We start from the raw sequence: 14,490 nt of genomic DNA, 5'->3' as shown, positions 1-14,490 counted from the left end.
GTTTCCATGCTGTATGACTCTTAATCGTCTTTGGTGAAAGCAGAAGTGTGGTTGTGAAGACTAGAGTTTCAGAGCAGCTTTCGAAGATGTTTTGCCCTTACTGGGAGCAGAAGAATACAATGAAATCTTGCATTTGTGAGAGAGCAACTGAGTAAAGGGAGTACATCTGCGATTTTGGTGGAAAATGGGAATTCATTGCACTGTGGGGTTGAAGCCCTACCCTATCCAGTTATTTCAGCTGGTGGATGAGACTCGGCAGTTCACACAGGCAGTCAATCCAGTAATATTTTGTAAATTCCACTTTGGAAATAGAACCAGTCTGATTCAAGATTGGGGTACAGACAGACTCTAACCTCACAGCTTTAATGCATTGTCTAAACTGAGATGACACCTTTTGTTATAAAACCTTGTTATCTCAAGAAAGTTTCTTACAGGAAGTTCTGGGATTTACATATTAATGATACCTGCAACCCATTCTGAAATATGAAAGGCTTAACAATCCAGGTTTGTTCAATATATCATTTCAGTGGCAGGACACCGTAATGTTTTTCTATAAATTCTGTACCTTATGATCTTATTCTCCACAACCACCTGATGAAGGAGCAGCACTCCAAATGCTGGTCCTTCCAAATAAACCTGTTGGACAATAACCTGGGTGTGTGTGATTTTTTTTTAACATTGTCCAGGTTAGGTTGGATTGATCATGCTAAAGTACTCACAGTGCCCAGGGAGGTGCAGGTTTGTGTGAATTGGCTGTGCTAAATTACACATAGTGTCCAGGGATGTGCAACTTAGAATGGATTGGCCATGCTAAATTACCTATAGTTCCCAGGAATGTGCAGGTTAGGGTTAATTGGCTACGTCAAACTATCCAGAGTGAAGATCTAGACCCCTCTTAAGGGGCCTTTTGGTTCGCGATTGGTCTAAAGAATCAATGAAATGCAGTCTGTACAAAGCAAAGTTACCAGTTTAATAAGGCATCTTGACCCAATTCTGTCCAACAACACAGTGATTAAAGCTTCTGTGTTCCATGGTGAAGTTGTGCAATTACATTTGAAAATGACACGTTATTTATTTAGGTTTTTTAAGAGACAGTACAGCCTTAATTACAAGAAAAGACCAATCAAATGTAATAAGGTGACATGATTTAGAGCAGGTTAATCCAATGATATTTCCTGGGGACGGGGTCTTAATTACATAAATCATCATGCCATGGTAGCAGCTCAAGGTTAGTTCAAATGGTCAATTAATGTGTCCGTGTTCATTTTAAACAAACTCCATTGTCCTCTTATCTTTGGATTGTAGCTTAATTCTGCAAAACAGCAGGACAAGTTCACAGAGTTCAATCATTATTCTCAGCCATTTTGTTGTATTATTTTAAATTGAAAAGCCATTTTGTGGTTAGTAAAAATCTACATATACTTGTTGAGTCTGACAATACCCTAAATTCAAATTTTAGATCCTCACCTGAAGCATCAGAGTCTGAGGGGTGACCTGATAAACGTTTGTAAGAGGCATGGATATGGTGAATACCCAAGGTCTTTTCCCCAGGGTAAGGGAGTCCAAAGCTCGAGGGCATATGTTTGAGGTGAGAGGGGAATGATTTCAAAGGGACCTGAGGGGCAACTTCACACAGAGAGTGGTGCATGTATGGAACGAGCTGCCAGAGGGAGTAGTGACGGCTGGTACAATTACAACATTTAAAAAGCATCTGGATGGGGATATGAATAAGAAGGGTTCGGAGGGATATGGGGCACATGCAGACAAATTAGACTAGATTAATCAAATGTTGTCTGATTGTGTGCTGCATTGTAACTAAAGTGAATGAATTGACTGCACACACTGAAGTGAATAATTATGATCTGAGACTCCTTACAGAGACATGGCTTCAGGTTGACAAGGATTGGATCCTGAATATTGAGGGGATAGTCAAATGGGAAGCAAGGTAAAGGCAGAGAGTTGGCACTGCTCATCAAAGCACTATTCACAGGGTAGTCTGGTGTCAGCTTGGATTTCAGGTCCTGATTTCTCTGTCCTCTGATCTCCCTGTTCCCACAGAGTAAGATGTTGGTCTGTTCTCAGCTCTGCTGAATTTCTGCTGAAGCTTTGACCCCACCTTTACACCTTCCGGAACAATAAAACATTCAGTCAATCAAGCCCCAACCCACAATCCCCCAGCCTGTCAACCGACCAGGCACAGACCATAATCATAGCATGGAATCAAACAAGAAAAATGAAACAAAATTAAAAACTTATCGGTGCTCAGGCTTAATGTTTGTTCATTAGGAAGCAAAGCAGAAATAGGGGTCTCCCAGGATTTTTATACTGCTCTACTTGACGAATTATCTCTCCCTTACATCTTACCATTTGCACCCAGCTATGATTTACAACAATATTTACACCAACAGAAGCGAAGCATCTGTTATCAAATAGACGTAGAGATATACAGCACCGATACAGACATTTTCTCTCCCTCACGCACGCATGCGCACACATGTCCAATGGGGGTTGAATGTGTATTTGCAGAATCATGTTTGCAGATACATTTTATTGTGCATTTTTGCGCAAAATCTGCAAGCAGTCGGTACACGTAATATTTTTTAAATTCCACTTTGGAAGTGGAACCAGTTTGACTCAAGATTGGGATACAGACAGACTCTGGCCTCAATCCTTTTAATGCATTTTCTGAGCTGAGATGTCACTTTTTGTTATAAAACCTTAATTTATCTTGAGAAGATGGCTGACACCAAGTTCTGGGATTTACATATTATTGATACCTGAAACCTGTACTAAACGATGAAAGACTTAACAACCAGGCTTGTTCAACTTTGTCCAGGTGAGAGTGGATTGACCGTGCTAAGTTACCCATCGTGCCCAGGGAAGTAATGTCTTGATGGTGCCTTTCCCCCAACTTCCCATGTACGTTAACCATTTCATGCTAAAGTTGTTCCTCAAGAAGCTGCATTGCAGGCTCACCCTGAAATGACAGTTTATTTTGTTTCCCAAAATCTGACCTGCTCACTCTCTCGGCAGTATCCGAATGCTGTGAAAGATATTAACTTTCAGATGGAGGTATTCAAAATTCAGAGTAGTGATATTTTTGCTTTTCTGTCCCTATAAAATCCTGAATCAACACCTTCAGGAGAATGAGTGAGAGCGGAGTGGTGCTTTCAATTTCATGGAATAACAAAAGAACATTCCGCTGAATCGCTTGTTCTGAATTTCTACCCTGCACTGACAGGGAGGACTTTTGTGATCTCTTTTTAAGAGTACTTGAAGATCTGAAGACTGAAGTTTCAAAATCAACAGATGAAAGGCCTACGCCCAAAACGTTGACTCTTCTGCACCTCGGATGCTGCCTGACCTCCTGTGCTTTTCCAGCGCTACACTTTTCAGCACTGACTCTCCAATGTCTGTAGTGGTCACTGCCTGAGTCACTCAATTCGTTGGGACTGCAACGATTTTCAGCTATGATTCTGTGATATTAACTTTCAGGCAGAGTTATCCAAAATGCTCTTCTGTTTCTGTACAATCCTGAATCAGAACATGCAGGAGGATTAGTTAGAGTGGAGTGAGAACAGAGGGGGAGAGAGAGTGGGATGGTGCTTTCAATTTTGTGGAACAACAAAAGAAAAGCATATTCCGCAGAAAGTTGAATTGCTTGTTCAGAATTTCTACCCTGCGCTGACAGTGAGGACTTTTGTAATCTGTTTTTGCAGAATATTTGAAGATCTGAAGGAGGAAGCTTCGAAACCAACAGATGAAAGCCTTATACCGGAAACATTGACTCTCCAGCGTCTGCAGTTCTCACTTTGACATCAATGTCTTGACAGTCACTCAATCCATCGGGACAGGCAACAATTTTCAACTATGATTCTGTGAGAAGGAGCAAAGGTTTTTGGGTCCCATTTAAGTATATTTTCAGTATCAGTGGGACTGGGATGAGAGACCCTACCATTGCAGTGCAGTGTGTGTGTGTGTGTGTGTGGAGCGTGTAACAACTATACGGCCTGGAAAGAGGAATTCACGGCAGAGAGGGCCTGTACACACGTTTGTATGTCACTGAAGTTTTGGCCATGGAGAAACCAGAGGAATGCCACTCTTTGGAGAAACCGTGGAAGTGTGCCAACTGTGGGAAAGGCTTTCGTGTCCCATTTGCCCTGGAGACTCATCAGCGTAGCCACACTGGGGGGGGGGGGGGGGGGGGAAAGACCCTTCAGTTGCCCCAAGTGCAGAAAAGGCTTTACCCAGGCCTCTGCACTGCTGACCCACCAGCAAGATCCACACGGGGGAGAGGCCTTTCAGCTGCCCCGAATGTGGGAAGGCCTTCAGCGATTCCTCTTCCCTGCTGAGGCACCGATGGGTCCACACGGGGGAGGGACCATTCCCCTGCCCCGAGTGGGGGAAGGCCTTCAACAGTTCACCGTCCCTGCTGAGGCACCGACAGGTCCACACGGGGGAGAGGCCTTTCAGCTGCCCTGAGTGCGGGAAGGCCTTCAACAATTCGTCCAACCTGTTGAGGCACTGGCGGGTCCACACGGGGGAAGAGGCCATTCCCCTGCCCCCAAGTGCGGCAAGACCTTCACCCACTCCCTCCACCTGCAAAGCCACCAGCAAGTTCAGGAGCTATCGCAGGGGGATTGTAGGAGCGACGGCCGAGTACCAATATCGACTGGACTATCAACCAAGTTCCAGGGATCCCGGATTTGTATCCCGCTGTGGCAGATGATGGAATTGGAATTTGGTCAGAAATCTGGAGTTTGGAATCTAACAGTGAAACCATTTTTTGGTGGGGGGGGGGTGGTGAGAAAACCCCCATCTGATTCACTCAGTCATCCCAGTCTGGCCTATACGTGACTCCAGACCCACATCAGTGTGGTTGACTCTACACAGATGCCCCAACCCCCACCTCCTGGCAGATGGGCAGGGAGACACTTACTTGGAGACAGGGTGTGGGCTGAAATTGCTGAGTGAGGCAGTTGCGGGTTTTGGTACATTAATACTTAATCCCAGAGCTTTTTTAAATTCACATTCTCAAGGTGACATAAGGTCTTCTAAAATAGGTGACAGCTGGGTTCAGATATTGCATTAAAGGTGTGAACATTGAATCTGTATCCCAATCTTCAATCAGACCAGTTCTATTTCCAAAGTAGGAATTTATAAAATATTACATGGATTGATTTTCTGCAGATTGCTCAAAAAGTGCACAAAGTTGAATATATATGCAAATACAATTCTGCCAATACAAATTCACCCCATTGAGTTGTGTCTGTGCACATGCATGCATGAGAGAGCATGTGTGTGTGTGCATGTGTTGAGTGTATGCTTGGTACAATGAGTGTAATGGAGTATGAGCCTGTGTGTGTCAGAGAGAGAGAGTGAGAGAGTGTGTGTGTGTGTGTGTGTGTGTGTGTGTGTGTGTGTGTGTTTTTGTGTGTGGGGGGGAGGGGGAGGGGGGGTTCAGTTACATCGTTCTTTGGAAGTTGCATCACTGGTAGACAGGGTGGTTAAGAAGGCATTTAGCACCATTGCCTTCATTGTTCACACCATTGAGTACAAGGGTTGGGACATCATGTTCAGGTTGTACAGGATCTCCACACGGGTGTGGGCGGGGCCGGGGGAGGTGTGGGCGGGGCCGGGGGAGGGGTGGGCGGGGCCGGGTGTGGGATGGGCGGGGCCGGGTGGATGGGCGGGGACCGGGGAGCCTCACCTTCACCAAGTCACAGCCACCTCGCGCTCCAACTGTTCATTCACAAAAACAAACTCTCCTGTCTCACTCTGCAGCTGCGGGGGGAGAACACATAACACATTTAAAGGGCTGAGCTACAAGTAACGGGGCATTTTTATATTTAAAACGATACATTGAAATCTAAGGAGACTTGGACATAATTAATGGTATATGGTAATATTTACAAAGCATGACCATATTGGAAATAGTGCAGCCACTTTGAAAAAGGGGTTTGAGGTAACCTTGAGATAGTTAATTTTTAAGAAAATAAGCAAGTTATTACGATTTGAAATGATCTTGAAGGGGTAATGTAACCAGTAAATGGCAAAGGTAATTGCAAAATTCTTGAAAAGAAAACGATTCCAGATATATGCGGATGCAAGGAAATATTCAACTAAAGAGCCATTATTAATTTTTTTGGACCAAACACTCTCCTTTTGAGAGATATAAATAGGAGCATCAATATTGAAGTAGAAATTCCTATTTTTGTTCTCCTCCCAAAGTCTCTGTCTTGTCAGAGTACAGTGCAAGCCAGTACCATTTGTTTTGCCATAGTAGACCTTGCAACTCAACCTCACCGAATATTCATATCTGTGTTCTTAGCAGTCAAATCCTGGCTCTGCCAGTGATGCTCACATTCCACGAACAAATAAAACAGATTATGGTGCTGCTATCACTGCATGTGCCAGAATTAAAAGGATGAGAAAAATTCTGAACTCACACTACACAGTTTGTGTACAATGCCATTACCTCTACTTAGTCTGTACCAAATTAAGAGCAGCCACAGTTGACATTTCTTTGGCAATTCTACATGTTGACTTTCTATCATCACAATCTCTTTGACGTTCTTGTATGTGCCTAAATTAATCTTCAGATTGTTTCACAATTGAATAATGTTACTAGACTAAAAATTCACATCTTCACCAACTGCCAAAACATTTTTTTTAGGCTATTCGGGCAGTAGCAGTGACAAATGCAATATCAAAGAAATACAAAGTTATGAAGAGGGTTACATACACTTAACCAAATACAATGGCAGTGCAGAGAATTTCAGAAAAAGTGCAATAAATATTCACTTTTTAACCCCTTATTCAACTCATTCAAGAATTTCAAATTGAATTTGTGGTAATTCAAGAGCAAATGGCAATATTTGTTTGTTAATAGACTCACCATAAATTGTGAAAGATCACTTTTATCAAAGTCACAATGTTGAATCCCAAACGGAGCAATTAAGTACAAAGTTACTTTCAACTATTTAATAAGACACTGCAAACTTTATTTCATATCCAAATTATTATAAGATCTTTACAAAGGAAATATATTAAACAAAATAGCTTTCCGGGGTATCAATATTGACAACAGTTGTGCAGCTATTATTGGCAATTGACCAACTAATTGAAATAATTTCAGAATAAATGAGCTGCTTCATTATTATACATTGAGATATTTTAATACCAATCACATGAAAAGGAAATCTTTGCCTTAAAGAACCAAGTAAAGTTAAATAAAATAGAAAAGCATCTTACAGAATTCACTTCAAATCATCTCTGGTGAATCACAAGAAGATGATGCTCAATAAACCAAATGATGGAAAAACATTGTAAAGAATGTAGATATCTCAATTGTACCTTAAAAGAATATCTACTCTGCCTTGGACAAGGACAACTGAAAGGTTTTTTTTGTCTGATTGAAATCTACAATAACCAAGCTTTAGAAAATCCATCACTGAGCCCAATCTGGAATAAAAGTTTTTTTCCCCCCAGGAAATCCTTTTCAGCTTTCAGCCTTCTCCAGCTACAATTAGCACGAAGGAAAGGTGAAGCTCAGTGGGGAAAGGCTGAGTAATAGCATATCTAGGCTCTCACCTAAGTATTCTCCGAAGAAAAACATACATCTGGATGGGGACATGAATAGGAAGCATTCAGGAGGGATATGGGCCAAATGCTGGCAAATGGGTCACTAGATTAATTTAGGATATCTGGTTGGCCTGGACTGAAGGGTTTGTTTCTGTGTGTCATTACAGACTCCCCTCTTCTGGGATCCCCATACCAGCTGTTATTTTCATGCAATAATCTGACAATTGTTGACTTCCATCAACCTCTTCCATCCGGAGAAATTTCCTCTCTCTGCAAAGTGTGGTTCACGTTGGCAAGTTCAATCCTCCTCCGGTCCTCAGGAACACACTCTATAATGCACAACGTTCTCAATACCTGTTTAATGTTCAGTGTGGAAACTACTTTCAGTCCAACAGTTGGACAGAATTCCTCAGAAATGTTTTTGGCAAATGCACCGCTCCCACGAGAGGTCGTGGGCCCATAGTTCAAATGCTTTTAACAACCTGTTTTTATTTTCATGTCCCTGCCTCCCCAGGATGCAGAATTTCTCCCACCAGAAATTGTTTGCCCTGAAAAAAATCCAGCAGGAAGACGATTATGGAGCTATCAATAAAAATGCCTCATATGGGTCACCCAAGGTTAAAAATGGAAGAACATCTCTCTTCAAAGTTACTGTTCGTTTGCCCTTTCAAAATTCCTCGAATTTAAGGTGTTCCATTGTAGCATTTAATTATGATCCATTAAAAGCAGTATCCAGTCTCATCTGAGTGAGGAACTGACTGAACAAGCGAAATAACTTTTCTGTCTGCTCTTTAGATGTGACATCCTCCCCCTCTCTGTGTTGATGCAACAGGATTACCAGAGCTGGAAGTACCACTCTCTGAATACAATTGCCGATTGACAGTTTACTTGAACTGCTTAACGTAAGGATTTAAAAGCTGCTCGCCCGATCTCGCACAAAGTACAAAAAACAAACTGTTGACCCGTGCCTGCACTTGGAATAGATCACAAAATAAGAACTGTTACCAGTCCCATAACTCATGTGTTTCCCACGGACAAAGTTAAACATCACCCAACACCAGGTTATAGTCCAACAGGTTTGTTTGGAAGCACTAGCTTTCGAATTACCCATAATGACCAGGGATGTGCAATTTAGGGTGGATTGTCCATGGGAAATACGGAGGATGGGAATGGATATGGGTGAAACTCTTCGGAGGGCCAGAGTAAAATAAATGGGCTGAATGGCCTGCTTCCACATTGTCGGGGGAGGCATAGAATCCCAACAAAGGAGCATTTTATCGGCATCTATCCTGTCAAGCCCCTTTCAGAATTCTACTGGTTTCAATACGATCACTTCTGGTTCAGAGAGGTAGACAGCACAGAAACAGACCCTTCGGTTCAATTCATCCATGCCGACCAGGATTCCCAAACTAAACTAGTCCCACTTGCCTGTGTTTGGCCCATATCCCTCTAAACCTTTCTATGCATATACTCATCCAAATTCCACGTGCAAACCACCCTCTGTCAAAACATTGTCCCTCAGGTTCCTTTTAAATCTCTCTCCTCTCACTTTAAAGATATATGTCCCCGAGCCTTGACTTCCCCTACACTAAGGAAGAGCCCTTCGCTATTCACCTTCCCTCCATTCCTCATGATTTTATCAACCTCAATAATGTCACTCCTCAACCTCCTGTGCTCCAATAAATAAAGTCCAAATCTCTTCTTATAACTCAAACCATCTAGTCTTGGCAACCTCCTGGTAAATCTTTACCGAACCCTCTCTCATAGGAAGACTTCTCTTACAGGGTCACCAGAATCGTACTCCGTACTCTCCAAGTGGCCTCACCAACATCCTGTACAACCTCAACATGATGTCCCAACTCCGAGACTCAGTGGGGTGAACAATGAAGGCAAGTGTGCTAAACACCTTCGTGACCACCCTGTCGAGCAGCGATGCAACTTTCAAAGAACTGTGTACCTGAACCCCACCCTGTCTCTCTTTTACAGCACGACAAAGGGTTGGACCCTTAAATTGTTCATGGGCTTCCCTTCCTTGTTTTAGCCAAACGCAAGCCCTCGCTTTTGATAGCTCACTCATACACACGCTTTCTCTCCAGACACCCACACATACACGCCCCCAACACTCTCTCAGCGTATACTCCATCACGCACTCACTTTACCAAACATGCGCAGACACTTACGTGCACTCTCATGCACAAACTCATCACTTTTTGGGCAAACTTGTATTGGCAGAAATATGTTTGCAGACACATTCTACTTTGCTCAAAAAGTGCACAGTCTGCAGGCAGTCAATCCATGTAATATTTTATAAATTCCTACTTTGGAAATAGAACCAGTCTGATCCAAGATCGGAGTATGACAGACTCGAACCTCACACCTTTAATGCATTGTCTGGGCTGAGATGTCACTTTTTTAAAAAAAAACCTTAAGTCATCTCGAGAATGTGAATTAATAGTAATTCTGGGATTTACAGGTTAATGAACTGAAACCTGAAACTCAGTCTAAAAGGTGAAAGACTGAACAGCAATCTTGGTGTGTTCAATATGTCATTTCAGTTACATGACACTGATCTTTTGCTATAAAATTTGGGTGTTATGATCCTGCTCCACAGTTACATGATGAAGGAGCAGCGCTCCAAAAGCTCATCCTTCCAAATAAACCTGTCGGACTATAACCTGGTGTTGTGTGATTTTTAACTTTATCCAGCGCAGTCCAACATCGGCCTCTCCACATAATTTCTCGCGAACACTGCCCACACCTCCTGATGCTTCCAGGAAACTTTACAACGCCGATGAAACGGCACACTCTGCATTCCTGAAAAATTGACAAGTTCTCACGATACTGGCTGCTCATTCACGACTCCAACTGATAGGCGACATTGGAAATTTAGTGCAGGAGGCTGAAAGAAATGACAGCTTTAAAACAAAAACTCTTGGAGCTCAAAGCTTTCAATAAGAGTCTGAGCACAGCAGCAAGTTCAGGTAACCTTTATTGCGACCCAACTTTGTTACAGCTTCAAACCCCCTCAGCAAAATGGCAGAGAAAAAGCAGTTGCTTTTTAAACAGCTCAAAGTCAAAGCGCACACACACCCCCACCCCGATTCTCCCCCACCCATCCCCCATCACTTTCTTTACTATTGGTCACCACCAAGATGTCCCTTTGTAACTGGATCCTTGGTACAGCCTTAACCTGGAGGAATTATTGCCTCACTCAGCAATTTCAACCCATACCCTGTATAGCGCCATCTGCCGCAGCGGGATTCAAACCCGGGATCCCTGGAACTGGGTTAATAGTCCAGTCGATAATGGCACTCAGCCATCATTCCTTCAATCCCCCCTGCGGTGGTACGTGAACTCGCTGGTGCCTCTGAAGGTGGGAGGAGCGCGTGAAGTCCTTTCCGCACTCGGGGCATCTGAAGGGCCTCTCCCCCGTGTGGACCCGCCGATGGGTCAGCAGGTGGGAGGAATTGCTGAAGGCCTTCCCGCAGTCGGTGCAGGGGAATGGCCTCTCCCCCGTGTGGACCCGCTGGTGGGTCAGCAGGGAGGAGGAATCACTGAAGGCCTTCCCGCACTCGGGGCAGCTGAAGGGTCTCTCCCCTGTGTGGACACGCTGGTGCCTCAACAGGTTGGAGGAATCGTTGAAGACCTTCCCGCACTCGGGGCAGCTGAAGGGCCTCTCCCCCGTGTGGGCCCGCTGGTGTCTCAGCAGGTTGGGGGAATGCCTGAAGGCCTTCCCACACTCGGGGCAGCTGAAGGGCCTCTCCCCCGTGTGGACACGTTGGTGTCTCAGCAGGGTGGAGGAATTGCTGAAGGCCTTCCCGCACTCGGGGCAGCTGAAGGGCCTCTCCCCCGTGTGGATCCGCTGGTGGGTCAGCAGAGAAGAGGAATTGTTGAAGGCCTTCCCGCACTCGGGGCAGCTGAAGGGCCTCTCCCCCGTGTGGACCCGCTGGTGGGTCAGCAGAGAAGAGGAATTGTTGAAGGCCTTCCCGCACTCGGGGCAGCTGAAGGGCCTCTCCCCCGTGTGGACCCGCTGGTGGGTCAGCAGAGAAGAGGAATTGTTGAAGGCCTTCCCACACTCGGGGCAGCTGAAGGGCCTCTCCCCCGTGTGGACCCGCTGGTGGGTCAGCAGGTTGGAGAAATTGTTGAAGGCCTTCCCGCAGTCGGTGCAGCTGAAGGGCCTCTCCCCCGTGTGGACCCGCTGGTGTCTCAGCAGGTTGGGGGAACTGCTGAAGGCCTTCCCGCACTTGGGGCAGCTGAAGGGCCTCTCCCCCGTGTGGACCCGCTGGTGTCTCAGCAGGTTGGGGGAACTGCTGAAGGCCTTCCCACACTCGGGGCAGCTGAAGGGCCTCTCCCCCGTGTGGACCCGCTGGTGGGTCAGCAGGTTGGAGGAATTGCTGAAGGCCTTCCCACACTCGGGGCAGCTGAAGGGCCTCTCCCCCGTGTGGACCCGCTGGTGTCTCAGCAGGTTGGGGGAATCGCTGAAGGCCTTCCCACACTCGGGGCAGCTGAAGGGCCTCTCCCCGGTGTGGACCCGCTGGTGGGTCAGCAGAGAAGAGGAATTGTTGAAGGCCTTCCCGCACTCGGGGCAGCTGAAGGGCCTCTCCCCCGTGTGGACCCTCCGGTGGGTCAGCAGGTTGTTGGCCTGGGCAAATCTCTTCCCACACTCAGGGCAGGAGAACGGCCTCTCCCCCGTGTGGGCCAGCTGGTGTCTCAGCAGGTGGGAGGCCCGGGTAAATCTCTTCCCGCACTTGGGGCAGTTGAAGGGCCTCTCTCCCGTGTGGGAGCGCTGGTGCCTCAGCAGGTCGGAGCATTTGCTGAAGGCCTTCCCACACTCGGGGCAGGAGAACGGCCCCTCCCCTGTGTGGATGCGCTGATGAATCTCCAGGGCAGGCGGGAAATGGAAGCTTTTTCCGCCATCAGCACACTTCCACCGTTTCTCCACGGGGCAGGATTCCTCAGGTTTCTCCATGGCCGAAGCTTCAGCTGCGTGCACACACATGTTTCCCGCCCCTCCCTGCCGTCAATTCCTCTTTCCAGGCTGTAGATGCTTCTACACACCCCACACTCAATGCACTGCAACAGTAGGGTCTCTCATCCAGTCCCACTGATGCTGAAAACGTACTCAAACAGGAACCAAAACGCTTTGCTGCTTCTCACAGACTCAGTTGAAAATTGTTTCCTGTCCCGATGGATTGAGCGACTGTCAGACATTGACGTCAAAGTGAGGTCTGCAGACGCTGGAGAGTCAGTGTCAAAATGTGTGGTACTGGAAAAGCGCAGGTCAGGCAGCATCCGAGGAGCAGGAGAGTCAATGTTTCGGGTGTAAGGACTTCATGCGTTGATTTTGAAGCTTCTATCTTCAAATCTTCAAGTACACTGTTTAAAAAGAGATTACAAAAGTCATCACTGCCAGGGCAGGGTAAAAATTCAGAACAAGCAATTCTACTTTCTGTGGAATATTCTGGTCTTTTGTTACTCCACAAAATTGAAAGCACCATCCCACTCTCTGTTCTCACTCCGATATAACTAATTCCCCTGAAGGTGCTGATTCAGGATCTTACAGGGGCAGAAAAAGCAAAAACATCAAGACTGACATCTCCCTGAATTTTGGATAATACCACCTGAATGTGAATATCTTTCACGACACTGGGATCCTGCTGAGAGTGAGCAGGTCTGATTTTGGGAAGCATAGAAAAAAAGTGTCAATTCAGGGTGAACCTGCAATGCAGCTTCTTGAGGAAGGACCATACACAAAATGGTTAATGACCCCGGGAAGGTGGGAGCAAAATGAGACATCAAGGCATTAACACCGACGCACTTCAGTCAAACTCTTCTGCTTCCAGTCAGGGCAAAACATGCTCTGAAAGTCCAGCCTTCACAATCACAAGATGGTCATAAATCCTATCCCTCAGAATCCTTTCCAACACCTTGCAGACGACAGATGTGTTCTTGCCTTCCCCCACAAACATCCACTTCTTTGTTGTTCAAAAATCAGATGAAACCAGCCTTGGATATATTCAATGACCTTATTCTCTGAATCCTTTCAAGTTTCACCACATCCTTCCTCTAGCAGAGATACCAGAACTGCACACAACATTCCAAAAGTGGCCTAACCAATGTCTAGTGCAGCTACAACATAACTTCACAACTTTTATAAGAAGAGCATTGGGAAAGTTTTCAAAACCCACAAAAAGAATGGAGGGATAACCCGATCTTTTGCGGGTCAGCTTGGAACATCAGGGCGGGGGGATGGGAATGAGGGAAGGAAGCTGAATGTGCTGGAGCCAGGGTGGAGGAAGAACAGAGGATGCAAAAGCGGCTTGAAGCTGCAATGAGGAATATTGCATGTGCTGTACTTGTACCTGTTGCAGTTACTGGTGGGAATCGGGTGCATTTTAAACATCAAAACAGAAAAGATATCCAGCCCTCCCCCTTCCCAATCTCTATCCTTCAGTCCCTCCTCACCCGGGTAACTAAGACACATACCTGAGTTTGCGGAGTCTGCTCCCTCCCTGGATTCACTCCAGTTGCTACAAGTGACCAATTTCCCCTCCTCCCATCTCTGTCTCCCTCCCAGGATGAAGAGTTGCCCAGAGGGAGGGAGATTCACATTGAAACGGACAGGGCCACTTCCGCGTTGTGACGTCACAAAGGAACTAGGGGCGGGGCGAGGAAACGTTACGGTACAGGAGGCGGGGCGAGGAAAAGTGGAGGTTGAGGGGGCGGGGCAAGACCGACTGCGGGACGCTGCACTGCGCATGCGCTGCTCCTTGGGGCGTAGGGCAGGAGAACACACTTTCCAAAACCCCCCTCCCTTCAGAGAATCCCCACAGTGTGGAAGCAGGTCACTCGGCCTCACCGACCCTCCCACACCCACATCCCTATCCCCATTGCTCTACATTTAAC

At 46.1% G+C, this 14,490-nt stretch overlaps 1 protein-coding gene across 1 annotated transcript in view; it reads right to left on the bottom strand.

Annotated features, from left to right (window-relative positions):
- Positions 1-14,205, bottom strand: part of LOC140460007 (uncharacterized) — a 136,964-nt gene extending 122,759 nt beyond the window's left edge. The window contains exons 1-2 of the mRNA XM_072554412.1: positions 14,071-14,205; positions 10,907-12,960 (exon numbers count right to left, since the gene is read on the bottom strand). Coding sequence (XP_072410513.1) covers positions 10,907-12,583 — 1,677 coding nt within the window. The 5' untranslated portion in view covers positions 12,584-12,960; positions 14,071-14,205. The remainder of the gene's footprint in view (positions 1-10,906; positions 12,961-14,070) is intronic.
- Between the last annotated feature and the right edge of the window lie 285 nt (positions 14,206-14,490).

The sequence above is a fragment of the Chiloscyllium punctatum genome, chromosome 36, assembly GCF_047496795.1.
Source record: "Chiloscyllium punctatum isolate Juve2018m chromosome 36, sChiPun1.3, whole genome shotgun sequence".
In the NCBI taxonomy this organism is placed as follows: Eukaryota; Metazoa; Chordata; class Chondrichthyes; order Orectolobiformes; family Hemiscylliidae; genus Chiloscyllium; species Chiloscyllium punctatum.
This window is presented reverse-complemented; position numbering and strand designations above follow the sequence as displayed.